The following is a 21,224-nucleotide window of genomic DNA, read 5'->3' as shown; positions in this document are numbered from 1 at the left end:
TGCCTACAGTAGATAAAACATGGCTGTGTGGGCAGCTCTAACTGCCTACAGTAGTCTACACAAGACTGTGTGGGCAAGTCTAACTGCCTACAGTAGACTACACATGACTGTGTGGGCAAGTCTAATGGCCTACAGTACCTGCCTCCTTGAGATCTGCGAGGATGTCGTCAGCTAGACTGCCATTGTAGAAGGTCGTGTCCTTCCCTACAGCAATGGACTGGAATGTCTTTAACATCTTTGGGTCCTTTAGTATCTCGCCCTCCGTGTACAGCTCCCCTGTCTCCGGGTTGACATACACATCTCTGACACACACAAGTCACAATGTATACACTATCTGGGGAAGGCGAGAGGGTGAGTGAGTATGGTTTTACGCCGCTTTTAGCAATATTCCAGCAACATCACAGCAGGGGACACCAGAAATGGGCTTCACACATTGTAACCATGTTGGGAATCGAACCCGGGTCTTCGGTGTGACGAGCGAACTCTTTAACCACTTGGCTACCCAACTGCCCCTGTGGGAGTTGAGAGAGAGTTAAGATTTATAGTCCCATCGGCAGTGATGATCGTCTGGGTCGTGGGGACTATCTGACACAACATGGATGTGCCCTGTCAATCTGACACAACATGGATGTGCCCTGTCAATCTGACACAACATGGATGTGCCCTGTCAACCTGACACAACATGGATGTGCCCTGTCTATCTGACACAACATGGATGTGCCCTGTCTATCTGACACAACATGGATGTGCCCTGTCAATCTGACACAACATGGATGTGCCCTGTCAATCTGACACAACATGGATGTGCCCTGTCAATCTGACACAACATGGATGTGCCCTGTCAATCTGACACAACATGGATGTGCCCTGTCAATCTGACACAACATGGATGTGCCCTGTCAACCTGACACAACATGGATGTGCCCTGTCAATCTGACACAACATGGATGTGCCCACAAAAATCTAACAGGACACAAATGGCACTTCAGGAATGAAGTTTTTGCATCTGGTGCAAAAATGAAACATAAAAATAAGAACATGTGAGCTTTTGAGAAAATTTTAGGGGAGGGAAATAAACACATATGTACAATACCTGGTGTTCTTAACAAGGCTCGACATGCACTCACCGGAGATTTTTGTTCTTCAGAATGCTATTCCTGTCATCTTGCAGTGCTTTGGCCAGTGAGGTTGGGACGGGGAACCCATCTCTGGTCATCTTAATGACTGGCTGGAACAGCGTCTCCCACGGAAGGCTACCAAACTCCTGGTGGGCCAGCCAGTACCCGCTGATCTCCCCTGGGATCCCCACGGACAGACCACCTGGTGGCAACAGAAAACAGTTGTAAACAATGTGGGCCACACAGTACCCGCTGATCTCCCCTGATATCCCCACGGACAGACCACCTGGTGGCAACAGAAAACAGTTGTAAACAATGTGGGCCACACAGTACCCGCTGATTTCCCCTGGGATCCCCACAGACAGACCCCCTGGTGGCAACAGAAAACAGTTGTAAACAATGTGGGCCACACAGTACCCGCTGATCTCCCCTGGGATCCCCACAGACAGACCCCCTGGTGGCAACAGAAAACAGTTGTAAACAATGTGGGCCACACAGTACCCGCTGATTTCCCCTGGGATCCCCACGGACAGACCACCTGGTGGCAACAGAAAACAGTTGTAAACATCCTCGTGGATTTCCATTTCCATTTTCAAAACTCAGAGAATCGTTTTATCCTGTACATCTCCCCTGGGATACCCACGGACAGACCACCTGGTGTCAACAGAAAACAGTTGTAAACAATGTATACCACGGTCACAGATGAATCCCTTGTGTGATATGTTTATGATAACAATAGCAACAGGTACCTTTCTCTGACAGACTGGCTTTCTTCACAAACATGTCCTGAGTGGCTGCTGCCGGGGCTGTCTCCCTGGCATCGATGATGGTCGATGTCTGCGTGGATCTGAAACACATGTAGCGGCCATATAATTTCCGAGTCCCGTGATGGGATTCGAACCAAGGACCTTCTGATCCGAGGTCGGACGCCTTGTCCATATGACCAAAGAGGTTAACCCCGTCAGCAAGCTGACAGGGTAAGGATGTCATCTGTGGGTTGACTCCACGCCCTGCTACATACTCCCCCGTCAACAGAAGGCACGGCCCGGGCTGCATAGTAGGGTACTGAGGTTTATTTTCCTCAAATTTAATATGAACCTGCTCAGCCCCACGTTGGGCGCCAATGTAGTGGCCATAAAATTTCCGAGTCCGGTATTGGGATTCGAACACGGACCTTCTGATCCGAGGTTTGACGCCTTGTCCACATGACCAAAGAGGTTAACCCCGTCAGCAAGCTGACAAGGTAAGGATCACACATACAGGCTACAAGAAGCCAAGAGTGTTTGGTCAATGTTGCAGCTGTTGGTCCGTGGTCTTGATAAAATACTGTGCATCCCTCCTTGGAGGGGAATAAATTTCTCAGCAGGGAAATAAATCTCTTTAACCCCACCACGAGTAAGTCAGGCTGCACATGGATTTTTGAGAGGCAGAATAAATCCCTTATACCCCGCTTCAAAGCCAAAAGCCGCACCCTTTTTTGGAGTCAGTGAAAGTCTCGTTACATAGTGCAAGCTAACATCAGCAGCTGTTTTCTATCAATTTTGAATTTGTTTGAATTTTTTTACCATGTCATACTAAAACATGTCGGTAATCTAAACAAGAATGAAGTGAGCAAAGCTCACACACACCCGTTATCCCCGCTGGTCAACAACAAATAGTAAATACTTTGTTAATTAATGAAATATACCTGTTGCTTTAAGTCAGAGGAACTGCCCTTTCCTTTGTAACCCCATGAGCTATACAAAACCAGTCATCCAAATTTCCAAATTCCATTATGTTTCCATTTAAACAGCAAAAGAAAAACTTTCAGAATCTTATAAAAGATAAAAAACAATCAAAGTGGTTAATGTAGCAAGTTTTCTGAGGCTAGGATACATAATATTGTAAACATGGATCGTACAAAAACTCGACCCCAAATTTATGCTTCACCATGATTCCATGGAAACGGCAAAAATAAAAAAATTCAGATTCTTCAAACTAGCAAAAGGCACAAGTACTCATTGTGGTAAATGGGTGTAGCACGTTTGGTGAAGCTAGGGTGCATGGTTAAAAAGATATGGGCCGTACAAAAGGTCGGACGGAAGGACGGAACGCTATATACCCCCAGTTTACTTCGTAAACTGGGGTATAATAACATCAAACTCTGGATCTTGCCACAAATCACTCCTAATCCCCAACCCTGCCGCACATTCAGATTGGTCTGTGCCATTTTGATTCATGGCGACAATAGTGATGGTTATATTGTAGGCTACATAATGACACTACTGCTATTGTCAAGGGAGATAACACAACCATCAGGCGAGACAACCAGCACTACGGTTGTAAGGGGAGATAACTAACACTACTGCTGTAAGGGGAGATAACTAACACTTACCTGTTGTATACAGTCAGGGGAGATAAGTACCTGATGTGTACAGTCAGGAGAGATAATTACCTGTTGTATATAGTCAGGGGAGATAATTACCTGTTGTACAGTCAGGGAAGATAATTACCTGTTGTATACAGTCAGGGGAGATATAGAGAATCTCACCCGAGTGTCTTTTGATATCAAATATATCAACACGAGTTGATAAAAGTGGAAAAATCCGAGGCTTGCCGAGGATTTTTGCCACTTTTATCAACGAGTGTTGATATATTTGATATCAAAAGACACGAGGGTGAGATTTTATTTATCATCCAACATCATTCTTTCAACTTTTTCAATTTGTAGACAGTAATTAGCAGTGTCTTCAGTGTAAAAAGTACTGCAAACAGCTTCAGTAGCAGAGCCATTAGTGATGTCATTTGATTGTGACGTCATGGTAACCAGTGATGTCACAATGGTCTGCAAAGCATTGTGATGTAATTTCATTGCAGCGATATCTACAGTGTAGATATCGCTTGATCTCATCCAAGCGATATCTCCTGTGGGAGCCAGTTTTGGATGATAAATTACATGTTGTACACAGTCAGGAGAGATATTACCTGTTGTACACAGTCAGGAGAGATATTACATGTTGTACACAGTCAGGGGAGATATTACATGTTGTACACAGTCAGGAGAGATATATCATGTTGTACACAGTCAGGGGAGGTAATTACCTGTTGTACACAGTCAGGGGAGGTAATTACCTGTTGTACACAGTCAGGAGAGATATTACATGTTGTACACAGTCAGGAGAGATAATTACCTGTTGTACAGTCAGGGGAGATAATTATCTGTTGAACACAGTCAGGCGAGATAATTACCTGTTCTTTACAGTCAGGGAAGATAATTACATGTTGTACACAGTCAGGGGAGATAATTACCTGTTGTACACAGTCAGGGGAGATAATTACCGGTTGTACAGTCAGGGGAGATAGTTACCTGTTGTACACAGTCAGGCAACATAATTACCTGTTGTACACAGTCAGGGGAGATAATTACATGTTGTACAGTCATGGGAGGTAATTACCTGTTGTACAGTCAGGGGACATAATTACCTGTTGTACAGTCAGGGGAGATAATTACCTGTTATACACAGTCAGGGGAGATAATTACATATTGTACACAGTCAGGGGAGATAATTACCTGTTTTACACAGTCAGGGGAGGTAATTACCTGTTGTACAAACAGGGGACATAATTACCTGTTGTACACAGTCAGCGGACATAATTACCTGTTGTACAGTCAGGGGACATAATTACCTGTTGTACACAGTCAGGGGAAATAATTACATATTGTACACAGTCAGGGGAAATAATTACCTGTTGTACAGTCAGGGGAGATAATTACCTGTTGTTCAAAGTCAGGGGAGATAATTACCAGTTGTACACAGTCAGGGGAGATAATTACCTGTTGTACACAGTCAGGGGAGATAATTACCTGTTGTATACAGTCAGGGGAAATAATTACCTGTTGTACAGTCGGGGAGATAATTACCGGTTGTACAGTCAGGGGAGATAGTTACCTGTTGTACACAGTCAGGCAACATAATTACCTGTTGTACACAGTCAGGGGAGATAATTACATGTTGTACAGTCATGGGAGGTAATTACCTGTTGTACAGTCAGGGGACATAATTACCTGTTGTACAGTCAGGGGAGATAATTACCTGTTATACACAGTCAGGGGAGATAATTACATATTGTACACAGTCAGGGGAGATAATTACCTGTTTTACACAGTCAGGGGAGGTAATTACCTGTTGTACAAACAGGGGACATAATTACCTGTTGTACACAGTCAGGGGACATAATTACCTGTTGTACAGTCAGGGGACATAATTACCTGTTGTACACAGTCAGGGGAAATAATTACATATTGTACACAGTCAGGGGAAATAATTACCTGTTGTACAGTCAGGGGAGATAATTACCTGTTGTTCAAAGTCAGGGGAGATAATTACCAGTTGTACACAGTCAGGGGAGATAATTACCTGTTGTACACAGTCAGGGGAGATAATTACCTGTTGTATACAGTCAGGGGAAATAATTACCTGTTGTACAGTCGGGGAGATAATTACCTGTTGTACACAGTCAGGGGAGATAATTACCCGTTGTACACAGTCAGGAGAGATAATTACCTGTTGTACACAGTCAGGGGACATAATTACCTGTTGTACAGTCAGGAGAGATAATTACCTGTTGTACAGTCAGGGGACATAATTACCTGTTGTACAGTCAGGGGACATAATTACCTGTTGTACACAGTCATGAAGAAACCACCTCCAATGCCCATGCTCTGTGGGTCAGCCACAGACATGCACAGCAACGTCGCTATCGCAGCATCTATTGCATTCCCATTGTCTTTAATAATGTCTCTGAAACAGAAGACAGACATACCTGCAGTGTCTGAAACTCAGCAGAGTAAACTGAGAGCCTGAAGGGCCCACACATTTCAAAAACTGTAGGCCCAGTGGAAAAACTGTAGGCCCAGTGGAAAAACTGTAGGCCCAGTGAAAAAACTGTAGGCACGGGGGGAAAACTGTAGTCCCAGGGGAAAAACTGTAGGCACAGGGGAAAAACTGTAGGCCCAATGGAAAAACTGTAGGCACAGGGGGAAAACTGTAGGCACAGGGGAAAAACTGTAGGCCCAAACATTTTAGCTGAAGCAGAGAGACATTCTTGTGGAGATTTTTGGCAATTTTAGGATTTCATAATCGAGCTAAACACCAACATTTGTTTTTTTATTTAAAGTAATCAGAAAATGATAATAACAGAATTCTAAGTACAATCTATCATCACATACGGTCCGTTTGACTCCAAATGAGAACGATGAATTGCAAAATAACTCGAAATCCAGAAAAAGGTATGAAACATTAATACGGTACTTGACCATGAATACCCTGTACCCAACAAAATCTGAATTTTGTTTAATTTAAGAGCCATGACGGATGAAGTTCTTTAAGAAACTATCATGTAATTTTGTATAGAAATGTGTACATGACACGTAGGGGGACAAACCGTGGAAGGAACAGCGCAAGCACGGTCTGCACGTGCTACACAGTGACCGTGTTCATTCAATGACAAGATGCGCTACTCAGCAGATGTTAAGCACTTGATGTTGAATGTGTATGATTTCTTTAGAAGTGAAGCAGAAAGAGCAAAGCCTTTTTATGCAATTAATAAATTCTTGAAACAAGCTTCAAAAGCTCTTGGTATGTCCCCTCAGAAACTTAAAAATGTTGTTAGTCGACGAGATACAAATAGTCAGGCCAAGGAGGTAGGGAACATGTCAAAACCACGCAAGGTTGATAAATTAGACCGTTTTCAGAGGGATCAAGTCAGACGTGCAATTGTTAAACTGCACTCAGAAAATAAGTACCTGTCCCTAAGAATTTTGAAGAAACACCTTGAAACTGACCATGATTTACGTGTTACAAAGTACAAACTATGGCAGCTGTTGCATACATTTGGTTACAAATACAAAAAGATAACTGGAGGAAAATAGGGCTGTGTTGTGTGAACGGTCTGACATTTTTCGTCTCCGAAATCATTACCTTCGTACCATCAAGCAGAAACGTGAAGAAGGATATGAGCCCGTCTTCTTAGATGAGACATGGGTAAATGCGTCACACACAGCCAGCAGTCAGATTGCGACTGAAATTATCATGAGACGGCCCTTCTAACGCTCTGTCATTTCCCCTACCACAGAACGTGCAGTGCATGCGTGCTTGCGCTGTGCCTTCCACGGTTTGTCCCCCCCAAGTGTCATGTACACATTTCTATACAAAATTACATGATAGTTTCTTAAAGAACTTCATCCGTCATGGGTCTTAAAATAAACAAAATTCAGATTTTGTTGGGTACAGGGTATTTATGGTCAAGTACCGTATTGATGTTTCATACACTTTTCTGGATTTCAAGTTATTTTCAATTCATCATTCTCATTTGGAGTCAAACGGACTGTAATTCCCGATAATAGTATTTTTTCCGCTCAAAGGCCGCCTCTGTGGCCCAAGTGTCCGCCCGGAGAGCGGAAGGTCCGGGATTCAATTCCCGGCGCGTCATACCAAAAAGACGTTAAAATATGGTACTTGTTGTTACCCTGTCTGGCGCTAGCCATTAAGGGGCTAAAACAAGGACTGGTCGGCTCGGAGTCAGAATACTGTATCTGAGTAGGTTATTCATGTTAAACTATGGCATGTTATCTCAGTGGCCTAGCACTCAAAATCGGCATCAGTCCCGACTAGTACAAGCGCGCACGCATGCAGGCACACACACATGCACGTCACTATATAAGTGCAATAATCTTGGTCGAAATGTTAAACCCCATTTCACATCACCTATTTCAACTCAGTGACATGAGAAAATACTGGGAATCAAAATACAGCAAAGGATACCATCCTTGTGCGTGATATATTTCAGATTTAGACGAAAGTCTTTGGTGAAATTGTGTTGTTTTGAACATTTTAAGCAGGAAATCATGACCTATGTTTAGAATATTGAAGTTCATGGTCACATCGTGCTAGAATACGACCTGTGACAAAGATTTCTCATGCATATCGTCGTGTCCAAGCCTAAAAATTTAGGCAAAAAATGATGCTATGCCCTCCGACTAACACTAAAAGATCACACGAAAAGAGGGAAAGAGTAACTTAGATGTAATGCTGTATGCTGGACACCTAAGGTGAGTGAGTGAGTGAGTTGGGTTTAACGCCGCTTTTAACAGTATTCCAGTTATATCACGGCGTGTCAGCTTAATGTGGCAGGAAAGCCTGAAGTGATGCAGGTCACAGACGTTTACCACTTCGGTGAAACCCACGGGCACGGGTATGGTGCTGACAAACCTAGAAACATAATCGGGGCGAACCGGGATTCGAACCCACAATCATAGATTTCTGGCGTGCCCAAGGGATGCAACTCTGCACAGCGAATCGCGGCGCCTTAGACGACTGGGCCACCCGTGCCCCCTGGTCACTCTACATATACCTCTCCAAGGATAAAAATATATATTCACATGTTTTTCACAAGGATCGTTTTGGGGAACCTTAGATCAAATTCCAAGGTTAGTATTTTATTATTGAATTGAGGATTTTATTCATTAAATTGTATTTGCAATATTGTAGATATTGTTTGTATTTGGATATATGTGTGTTTTGACAAGAATACACGGAATGTGGATTCGTAATTATTATTGAGTTTAACAACCAAAAAAGTATCCTACATTCATTAAAACATGTATAAGCATTAAACTAAAAAAGCAAGATTAGTAGTTTTAGAAATGATAGAGTTTATTTGTGACATAAGAGTTAAGGCTAAGCAAGCATGCATGGGATGATTGAATGTAGGTAAGCTTGAAAGAATGATTGAAAGTAAGCATAAATGAATGATTAAAAGTAAGCGTAAATAAATGATTGAAAGTAAGTATAAATGAATGATTGCATGAAGAGTATTACTCTTTCATGTTCAGCTACATGTATACTCACACGCAAAAGAAACGCAAGTGGTTTTAAGCAAAAAAGTAACAAACACGGAACCATAAATTGATACGAGTTTTAGCATGTGTTATCAATATTTTTGGTTGCATTTTGGAAGCCCCGAGTAAAAACGCAACATAAAAGACGAATCGCCAAAATGCACAATTTCAATGAATGTGTGGGTATCATACACCCATTTCTCGCAAAATCGAAAATGCACAAACGGTAGTTGGTATAAAACTGTGGCCGATTCTTGGACCTACCACTCCTTGGTCAACAATGCCACGCCTGACTCAAATTCAGAGAAACCAGGCTATCGGACGTTTGGAAGCTGGAAAGTCTGTCCAAGATGTTGCCCGTCATTTCAACGTTAACATAACCACAATTTACCATCTCCTGCATCGATACAATGCTACACAGACCACAGATGACCTTCCTCGGAGCGGTCGTCCTAGGGTCACCACACCTCGACAAGACCGCCAGATTACCTGTCAACACCAGCGACATCCGTTTCTAACTGCAAGTGAAAGTGCTCGACAGACCATAGGAACACATAATCGACACATTAGCTGGGACACTGTGATCCAACGTCTCCGTTCCAACAACCTCAGATGTCGCCAACCAGCACGTTGTCCTGTTCTCCAACCACAACATCGACAAGCACGACTTCAGTGGGCACAGGGTCATCACAATTGGCGTCATCGTGAGTGGAGGCGTGTTATCTTCTCTGATGAAAGTCGCTTTTGTGTCTCTCATGCAGACGGAGGAGTCAGAATTTGGCGGTGTCAAGGTGATTGTTTCGCTGACAGAAACGTTGTGGAAAGGGATCCATGGGATGGACCTAGCGTCATGATATGGGCAGGGATTGGACTTAATGCGAGACTTGGACCCATGTGCTTTCTGAATGTTGGTCAAGGTCGGGGACACGACAGGATGAGTTTCAAAGGCGTCTGCACAATGTGCGCCCAGTCCCTACAACTGCCGATGAACTACGCACAGCTGCTCTGGATGTGTGCAGGAGGATCCCTAGGGCCTTCACAAATCGTCTGTTCCACTCAATGTACAGGAGATGTGTGGCAGTGATCAATGCTAATGGTGGTCACACCAGGTATTGACTGACATTTTTGGTATTGACCCGAAACTGTGTAAGCCCTTAACATTTAAAAAAAACTATAATGTCATCTGCCTTTTAATCCATTAAACTGTCTTCAGTCAAATTTTTGTCAATCTTGCCCTATTAGTATTTCTTGTCTTTACTGTTGAAAATAAATAACATGTATACTGCATACTCGACTTGCGTTTCTTTTGCGTGTGAGTATATATATATATGGTAGAAAGTATTCATTCATTCTTATTGGCATGTCTGCATGTACTGTATATATATGTATTGTTATTTCCTCTGCAGACGAGTTTTGCACTGTTGTGCAGAAACTTAGCACGGTATCATCCCCAGGTGTGATATCAAGCCAGGCCCACACACCTGGTAGGTTACATGTCGTTTATATGTCGTCATCTAGTGTATGCATTTGATCATATATCAAGACAAAATACTTTTCTAATTAACATGTACATAAATTTATATATTCTACCCAGTGCATTTACAACAATACTATGTACTGTATATCATCATACTAGTATGCATATGAATTGTATGTATATATCTGTGTTTATGATATGTGTATATTGTTTTATATGTGCTATATGGTATACCTGATTGTTTCAGGGTGGTTTTCTTTGAAATCACATTCATAATTTCAGCAAATACATTTTGGCCATTGACGAATACCGTAGTGTTTGTAGTCTGTGGGCGTCGGACCCTGTCCTGCTACAGTAACACAGGCTGCATCACACGACATCACACACAGCCATGTACACACCACATCACACACAGACATGTACACACTGCATCACACACAGCCATGTACACACTACATCACACACAGCCATGTATACACCACATCACACACAGCCATGTACACCCAACATCACACACAGCCATGTACACACCACATCACACACAGCCATGTATACACCACATCACACACAGCCATGTACACACCACATCACACACAGCCATGTACACACCGCATCACACACAGCCATGTACACCCAACATCACACACAGCCATGTACACACCACATCACACACAGCCATGTACACACCACATCACACACAGCCATGTACACCCAACATCACACACAGCCATGTACACACCACATCACACACAGCCATGTATACACTACATCACATACAGCCATGTACACACCACATCACACACAGCCATGTACACACCACATCACACACAGCCATGTACACACCACATCACACACAGCCATGTACACACCGCATCACACACAGCCATGTATACACTGCATCACACACAGTCATGTACACACTACATCACACACAGTCATGTACACACCACATCACACACAGTCATGTATACACTACATCACACACAGCCATGTACACACTGCATCACACACAGCCATGTATACACTGCATCACATACAGCCATGTACACACTACATCACACACAGTCATGTACACACGGCATCACACACAGCCATGTACACACTACATCACACACAGTCATGTACACACTGCATCACACACAGTCATGTACACACTGCATCACACACAGCCATGTATACACTGCATCACACACAGTCATGTACACACTGCATCACACACAGTCATGTACACACGGCATCACACACAGTCATGTACACACGGCATCACACACAGTCATGTACACACTACATCACACACAGTCATGTACACACTGCATCACACACAGTCATGTACACACTGCATCACACACAGCCATGTATACACTGCATCACACACAGCCATGTATACACTACATCACACACAGTCATGTACACACCACATCACATACAGCCATGTACACACCACATCACACACAGTCATGTACACACGGCATCACACACAGTCATGTACACACTACATCACACACAGTCATGTACACACTGCATCACACACAGTCATGTACACACTGCATCACACACAGCCATGTATACACTGCATCACACACAGCCATGTACACACTACATCACACACAGTCATGTATACACTGCATCACACACAGTCATGTACACACTACATCACACACAGTCATGTACACACGGCATCACACACAGTCATGTACACACTACATCACACACAGTCATGTACACACTGCATCACACACAGTCATGTACACACTGCATCACACACAGTCATGTACACACTGCATCACACACAGCCATGTATACACTGCATCACACACAGTCATGTACACACTGCATCACACACAGCCATGTACACACTACATCACACACAGTCATGTACACACCGCATCACACACAGCCATGTATACACTGCATCACACACAGTCATGTACACACTACATCACACACAGCCATGTACACACTACATCACACACAGCCATGTACACACTGCATCACACACAGCCATGTACACACTACATCACACACAGTCATGTACACACGGCATCACACACAGTCATGTACACACTACATCACACACAGTCATGTACACACTGCATCACACACAGTCATGTACACACTGCATCACACACAGTCATGTACACACGGCATCACACACAGTCATGTACACACTACATCACACACAGTCATGTACACACTGCATCACACACAGTCATGTACACACTGCATCACACACAGTCATGTACACACTGCATCACACACAGCCATGTATACACTGCATCACACACAGTCATGTACACACTGCATCACACACAGCCATGTACACACTACATCACACACAGTCATGTACACACCGCATCACACACAGCCATGTATACACTGCATCACACACAGTCATGTACACACTACATCACACACAGCCATGTACACACTACATCACACACAGCCATGTACACACTGCATCACACACAGCCATGTACACACTACATCACACACAGTCATGTACACACCACATCACACACAGCCATGTACACACTACATCACACACAGCCATGTACACACTACATCACACACAGCCATGTACACACTACATCACACACAGCCATGTACACACTGCATCACACACAGCCATGTACACACTACATCACACACAGCCATGTACACACCGCATCACACACAGCCATGTATACACTGCATCACATACAGCCATGTACACACTACATCACACACAGCCATGTATACACTGCATCACACACAGCCATGTACACACTACATCACACACAGCCATGTACACACTACATCACACACAGCCATGTACACACTACATCACACACAGCCATGTACACACTGCATCACACACAGTCATGTACACACCACATCACACACAGCCATGTACACACTACATCACACACAGTCATGTACACACTACATCACACACAGCCATGTACACACCACATCACACACAGCCATGTACACACCGCATCACACACAGCCATGTATACACTGCATCACACACAGTCATGTACACACTACATCACACACAGTCATGTACACACCACATCACACACAGTCATGTATACACTACATCACACACAGCCATGTACACACTGCATCACACACAGCCATGTATACACTGCATCACATACAGCCATGTATACACCACATCACACACAGCCATGTACACACCACATCACACACAGCCATGTACACCCAACATCACACACAGCCATGTACACACCACATCACACACAGCCATGTATACACTACATCACATACAGCCATGTACACACCACATCACACACAGCCATGTACACCCAACATCACACACAGCCATGTACACACTACATCACACACAGCCATGTACACCCAACATCACACACAGCCATGTACACACCACATCACACACAGCCATGTATACACTACATCACATACAGCCATGTACACACCACATCACACACAGCCATGTACACCCAACATCACACACAGCCATGTACACACCACATCACACACAGTCATGTACACACCACATCACATACAGCCATGTACACACTACATCACACACAGCCATGTACACACTACATCACACACAGCCATGTACACACTACATCACACACAGCCATGTACACACCACATCACACACAGCCATGTATACACTACATCACACACAGCCATGTATACACTACATCACACACAGCCATGTACACACATCACACACAGTCATGTATACACCGCATCACACACAGCCATGTATACACTGCATCACACACAGCCATGTACACACCACATCACACACAGCCATGTACACACCACATCACACACAGCCATGTACACACCGCATCACACACAGCCATGTACACACCGCATCACACACAGCCATGTACACACAGACATGTACACACCGCATCACATACAGCCATGTACACACAACATCACACACAGCCATGTACACACCACATCACACACACCCATGTACACACAGACATGTACACACCGCATCACATACAGCCATGTACACACAACATCACACACAGCCATGTATACACCACATCACACACAGCCATGTATACACTACATCACACACAGCCATGTACACACCACATCACACACAGCCATGTACACACCACATCACACACAGCCATGTACACACCGCATCACATACAGCCATGTATACACTACATCACACACAGCCATGTATACACTACATCACACACAGCCATGTACACACAGCCATGTACACACCACATCACACACAGCCATGTACACACAGCCATGTATACACCACATCACATACAGCCATGTACACACCACATCACATACAGCCATGTACACACTACATCACACACAGCCATGTACACACAGCCATGTACACACCACATCACACACAGCCATGTACACACTACATCACACACAGCCATGTACACACAGCCATGTACACACCACATCACACACAGCCATGTACACACCACATCACACACAGCCATGTACACACATCACACACAGCCATGTATACACTACATCACACACAGCCATGTACACACTACATCACACACAGCCATGTACACACTACATCACACACAGCCATGTACACACTACATCACACACAGCCATGTACACACTACATCACACACAGCCATGTACACACTACATCACACACAGCCATGTACACACTGCATCACACACAGCCATGTACACACTGCATCACACACAGCCATGTACACACCACATCACACACAGCCATGTACACACTACATCACACACAGCCATGTACACACTACATCACACACAGTCATGTATACACTGCATCACACACAGTCATGTACACACTACATCACACACAGTCATGTATACACTACATCACACACAGTCATGTACACACTACATCACACACAGCCAAGTACACACCGCATCACACACAGCCATGTACACACTGCATCACACACAGCCATGTATACACTACATCACACACAGCCATGTATACACTACATCACACACAGCCATGTACACACTGCATCACACACAGCCATGTACACACTACATCACACACAGCCATGTACACACTGCATCACACACAGCCATGTACACACCGCATCACACACAGCCATGTATACACTACATCACACACAGCCATGTACACACTACATCACACACAGCCATGTATACACTGCATCACACACAGTCATGTACACACCACATCACACACAGCCATGTACACACTACATCACACACAGCCATGTACACACTACATCACACACAGCCATGTATACACTGCATCACACACAGCCATGTACACACCACATCACACACAGCCATGTACACACTACATCACACACAGCCATGTACACACCACATCACACACAGCCATGTACACACTACATCACACACAGCCATGTATACACTGCATCACACACAGCCATGTACACACTACATCACACACAGCCATGTACACACTGCATCACACACAGCCATGTACACACCACATCACACACAGCCATGTATACACTGCATCACACACAGTCATGTACACACTGCATCACACACAGTCATGTACACACCACATCACACACAGTCATGTACACACTGCATCACACACAGCCATGTACACACCACATCACACACAGCCATGTACACACCACATCACACACAGCCATGTACACACCGCATCACACACAGTCATGTATACACTGCATCACACACAGTCATGTATACACTGCATCACACACAGCCATGTATACACTACATCACACACAGCCATGTACACACCACATCACACACAGCCATGTACACACTGCATCACACACAGCCATGTACACACCACATCACACACAGTCATGTATACACTGCATCACACACAGTCATGTATACACTGCATCACACACAGTCATGTATACACTGCATCACACACAGTCATGTATACACTGCATCACACACAGCCATGTATACACCACATCACACACAGCCATGTATACACCACATCACACACAGCCATGTACACAACACATCACACACAGCCATGTACACAACACATCACACACAGCCATGTATACACTACATCACACACAGCCATGTATACACTGCATCACACACAGTCATGTATACACTGCATCACACACAGCCATGTACACACCACATCACACACAGCCATGTAAGCACCACATCACACACAGCCATGTACACACCACATCACACACAGCCATGTACACACTGCATCACACACAGTCATGTATACACTGCATCACACACAGTCATGTACACACTGCATCACACACAGTCATGTACACACTGCATCACACACAGTCATGTATACACTGCATCACACACAGTCATGTACACACTGCATCACACACAGTCATGTACACACTGCATCACACACAGTCATGTATACACTGCATCACAAACAGCCATGTACACACATCACACACAGCCATGTACACACTGCATCACACACATCCATGTACACACTACATCACACACAGCCATGTACATACCACATCACACACAGCCATGTACACACCACATCACACACAGCCATGTACACACCACATCACACACAGCCATGTACACACCACATCACACACAGTCATGTACACACTGCATCACACACAGTCATGTATACACTGCATCACACACAGCCATGTACACACTGCATCACACACAGCCATGTACACACTGCATCACACACAGTCATGTATACACTGCATCACACACAGTCATGTACACACTGCATCACACACAGTCATGTACACACTGCATCACACACAGCCATGTACACACTGCATCACACACAGCCAAGTACACACCGCATCACACACAGCCATGTACACACCACATCACACACAGCCATGTACACACCACATCACACACAGCCATGTACACACTGCATCACACACAGCCAAGTACACACCGCATCACACACAGCCATGTACACACTGCATCACACACAGCCATGTACACACTGCATCACACACAGCCATGTACACACTACATCACACACAGCCATGTATACACTGCATCACACACAGCCATGTACACACTGCATCACACACAGTCATGTACACACTGCATCACACACAGCCAAGTACACACCGCATCACACACAGCCATGTACACACCACATCACACACAGCCATGTACACACCACATCACACACAGCCATGTACACACTGCATCACACACAGCCAAGTACACACCGCATCACACACAGCCATGTACACACTGCATCACACACAGCCATGTACACACTGCATCACACACAGCCATGTACACACTACATCACACACAGCCATGTATACACTGCATCACACACAGCCATGTACACACTACATCACACACAGTCATGTACACACCACATCACACACAGCCATGTACACACCACATCACACACAGCCATGTACACACTACATCACACACAGTCATGTACACACTACATCACACACAGCCATGTACACACTACATCACACACAGTCATGTACACACTGCATCACACACAGTCATGTACACACTGCATCACACACAGCCAAGTACACACCGCATCACACACAGCCATGTACACACTGCATCACACACAGCCATGTACACACTGCATCACACACAGCCATGTACACACTACATCACACACAGCCATGTATACACTGCATCACACACAGCCATGTACACACTGCATCACACACAGTCATGTACACACCACATCACACACAGCCATGTATACACTGCATCACACACAGTCATGTACACACCACATCACACACAGCCATGTACACACTGCATCACACACAGCCATGTACACACCACATCACACACAGCCATGTACACACTACATCACACACAGTCATGTATACACTGCATCACACACAGTCATGTACACACTACATCACACACAGTCATGTATACACTACATCACACACAGTCATGTACACACTACATCACACACAGCCAAGTACACACCGCATCACACACAGCCATGTACACACTACATCACACAGTCATGTATACACTGCATCACACACAGCCATGTATACACTGCATCACACACAGTCATGTACACACCACATCACACACAGCCATGTACACACTGCATCACACACAGCCATGTACACACCACATCACACACAGCCATGTACACACTACATCACACACAGCCATGTACACACTACATCACACACAGTCATGTATACACTGCATCACACACAGTCATGTACACACTACATCACACACAGTCATGTATACACTACATCACACACAGTCATGTACACACTACATCACACACAGCCAAGTACACACCGCATCACACACAGCCATGTACACACTACATCACACAGTCATGTATACACCGCATCACACACAGCCATGTACACACATCACACACAGTCATGTATACACTGCATCACACACAGCCATGTATACACTACATCACACACAGCCATGTATACACTACATCACACACAGCCATGTACACACTGCATCACACACAGCCATGTACACACTACATCACACACAGCCATGTACACACTGCATCACACACAGCCATGTACACACCGCATCACACACAGCCATGTATACACTACATCACACACAGCCATGTACACACTACATCACACACAGCCATGTATACACTGCATCACACACAGTCATGTACACACCACATCACACACAGCCATGTACACACTACATCACACACAGCCATGTACACACTACATCACACACAGCCATGTATACACTGCATCACACACAGCCATGTACACACCACATCACACACAGCCATGTACACACTACATCACACACAGCCATGTACACACCACATCACACACAGCCATGTACACACTACATCACACACAGCCATGTATACACTGCATCACACACAGCCATGTACACACTACATCACACACAGCCATGTACACACTGCATCACACACAGCCATGTACACACCACATCACACACAGCCATGTATACACTGCATCACACACAGTCATGTACACACTGCATCACACACAGTCATGTACACACCACATCACACACAGTCATGTACACACTGCATCACACACAGCCATGTACACACCACATCACACACAGCCATGTACACACCACATCACACACAGCCATGTACACACCGCATCACACACAGTCATGTATACACTGCATCACACACAGTCATGTATACACTGCATCACACACAGCCATGTATACACTACATCACACACAGCCATGTACACACCACATCACACACAGCCATGTACACACTGCATCACACACAGCCATGTACACACCACATCACACACAGTCATGTATACACTGCATCACACACAGTCATGTATACACTGCATCACACACAGTCATGTATACACTGCATCACACACAGTCATGTATACACTGCATCACACACAGCCATGTATACACCACATCACACACAGCCATGTATACACCACATCACACACAGCCATGTACACAACACATCACACACAGCCATGTACACAACACATCACACACAGCCATGTATACACTACATCACACACAGCCATGTATACACTGCATCACACACAGTCATGTATACACTGCATCACACACAGCCATGTACACACCACATCACACACAGCCATGTAAGCACCACATCACACACAGCCATGTACACACCACATCACACACAGCCATGTACACACTGCATCACACACAGTCATGTATACACTGCATCACACACAGTCATGTACACACTGCATCACACACAGTCATGTACACACTGCATCACACACAGTCATGTATACACTGCATCACACACAGTCATGTACACACTGCATCACACACAGTCATGTACACACTGCATCACACACAGTCATGTATACACTGCATCACAAACAGCCATGTACACACATCACACACAGCCATGTACACACTGCATCACACACATCCATGTACACACTACATCACACACAGCCATGTACATACCACATCACACACAGCCATGTACACACCACATCACACACAGCCATGTACACACCACATCACACACAGCCATGTACACACCACATCACACACAGTCATGTACACACTGCATCACACACAGTCATGTATACACTGCATCACACACAGCCATGTACACACTGCATCACACACAGCCATGTACACACTGCATCACACACAGTCATGTATACACTGCATCACACACAGTCATGTACACACTGCATCACACACAGTCATGTACACACTGCATCACACACAGCCATGTACACACTGCATCACACACAGCCAAGTACACACCGCATCACACACAGCCATGTACACACCACATCACACACAGCCATGTACACACCACATCACACACAGCCATGTACACACTGCATCACACACAGCCAAGTACACACCGCATCACACACAGCCATGTACACACTGCATCACACACAGCCATGTACACACTGCATCACACACAGTCATGTACACACTACATCACACACAGCCATGTATACACTGCATCACACACAGCCATGTACACACTGCATCACACACAGTCATGTACACACTGCATCACACACAGCCAAGTACACACCGCATCACACACAGCCATGTACACACCACATCACACACAGCCATGTACACACCACATCACACACAGCCATGTACACACTGCATCACACACAGCCAAGTACACACCGCATCACACACAGCCATGTACACACTGCATCACACACAGCCATGTACACACTGCATCACACACAGCCATGTACACACTACATCACACACAGCCATGTATACACTGCATCACACACAG

The 21,224-nt window shown here is 44.8% G+C and overlaps 1 protein-coding gene across 1 annotated transcript in view; it reads right to left on the bottom strand.

Annotated features, from left to right (window-relative positions):
• LOC124128147 (scoloptoxin SSD14-like) overlaps window positions 1-21,224 on the bottom strand; it is a 56,466-nt gene that overhangs the window by 13,815 nt on the left and 21,427 nt on the right. Inside the window, exons 3-6 of the mRNA XM_048402142.1 lie at window positions 5,777-5,899; window positions 1,868-1,965; window positions 1,128-1,320; window positions 139-302 (exon numbers count right to left, since the gene is read on the bottom strand). Coding sequence (XP_048258099.1) covers window positions 139-302; window positions 1,128-1,320; window positions 1,868-1,965; window positions 5,777-5,899 — 578 coding nt within the window. The remainder of the gene's footprint in view (window positions 1-138; window positions 303-1,127; window positions 1,321-1,867; window positions 1,966-5,776; window positions 5,900-21,224) is intronic.

This window comes from Haliotis rufescens, unplaced genomic scaffold, assembly GCF_023055435.1.
Source record: "Haliotis rufescens isolate VD_foot unplaced genomic scaffold, xgHalRufe1.0.p SCAF_24, whole genome shotgun sequence".
NCBI classification, from domain to species: Eukaryota; Metazoa; Mollusca; class Gastropoda; order Lepetellida; family Haliotidae; genus Haliotis; species Haliotis rufescens.
Note: the sequence above shows the minus strand (reverse complement) of the source record. Positions and strands in the feature narration are given on the sequence as shown.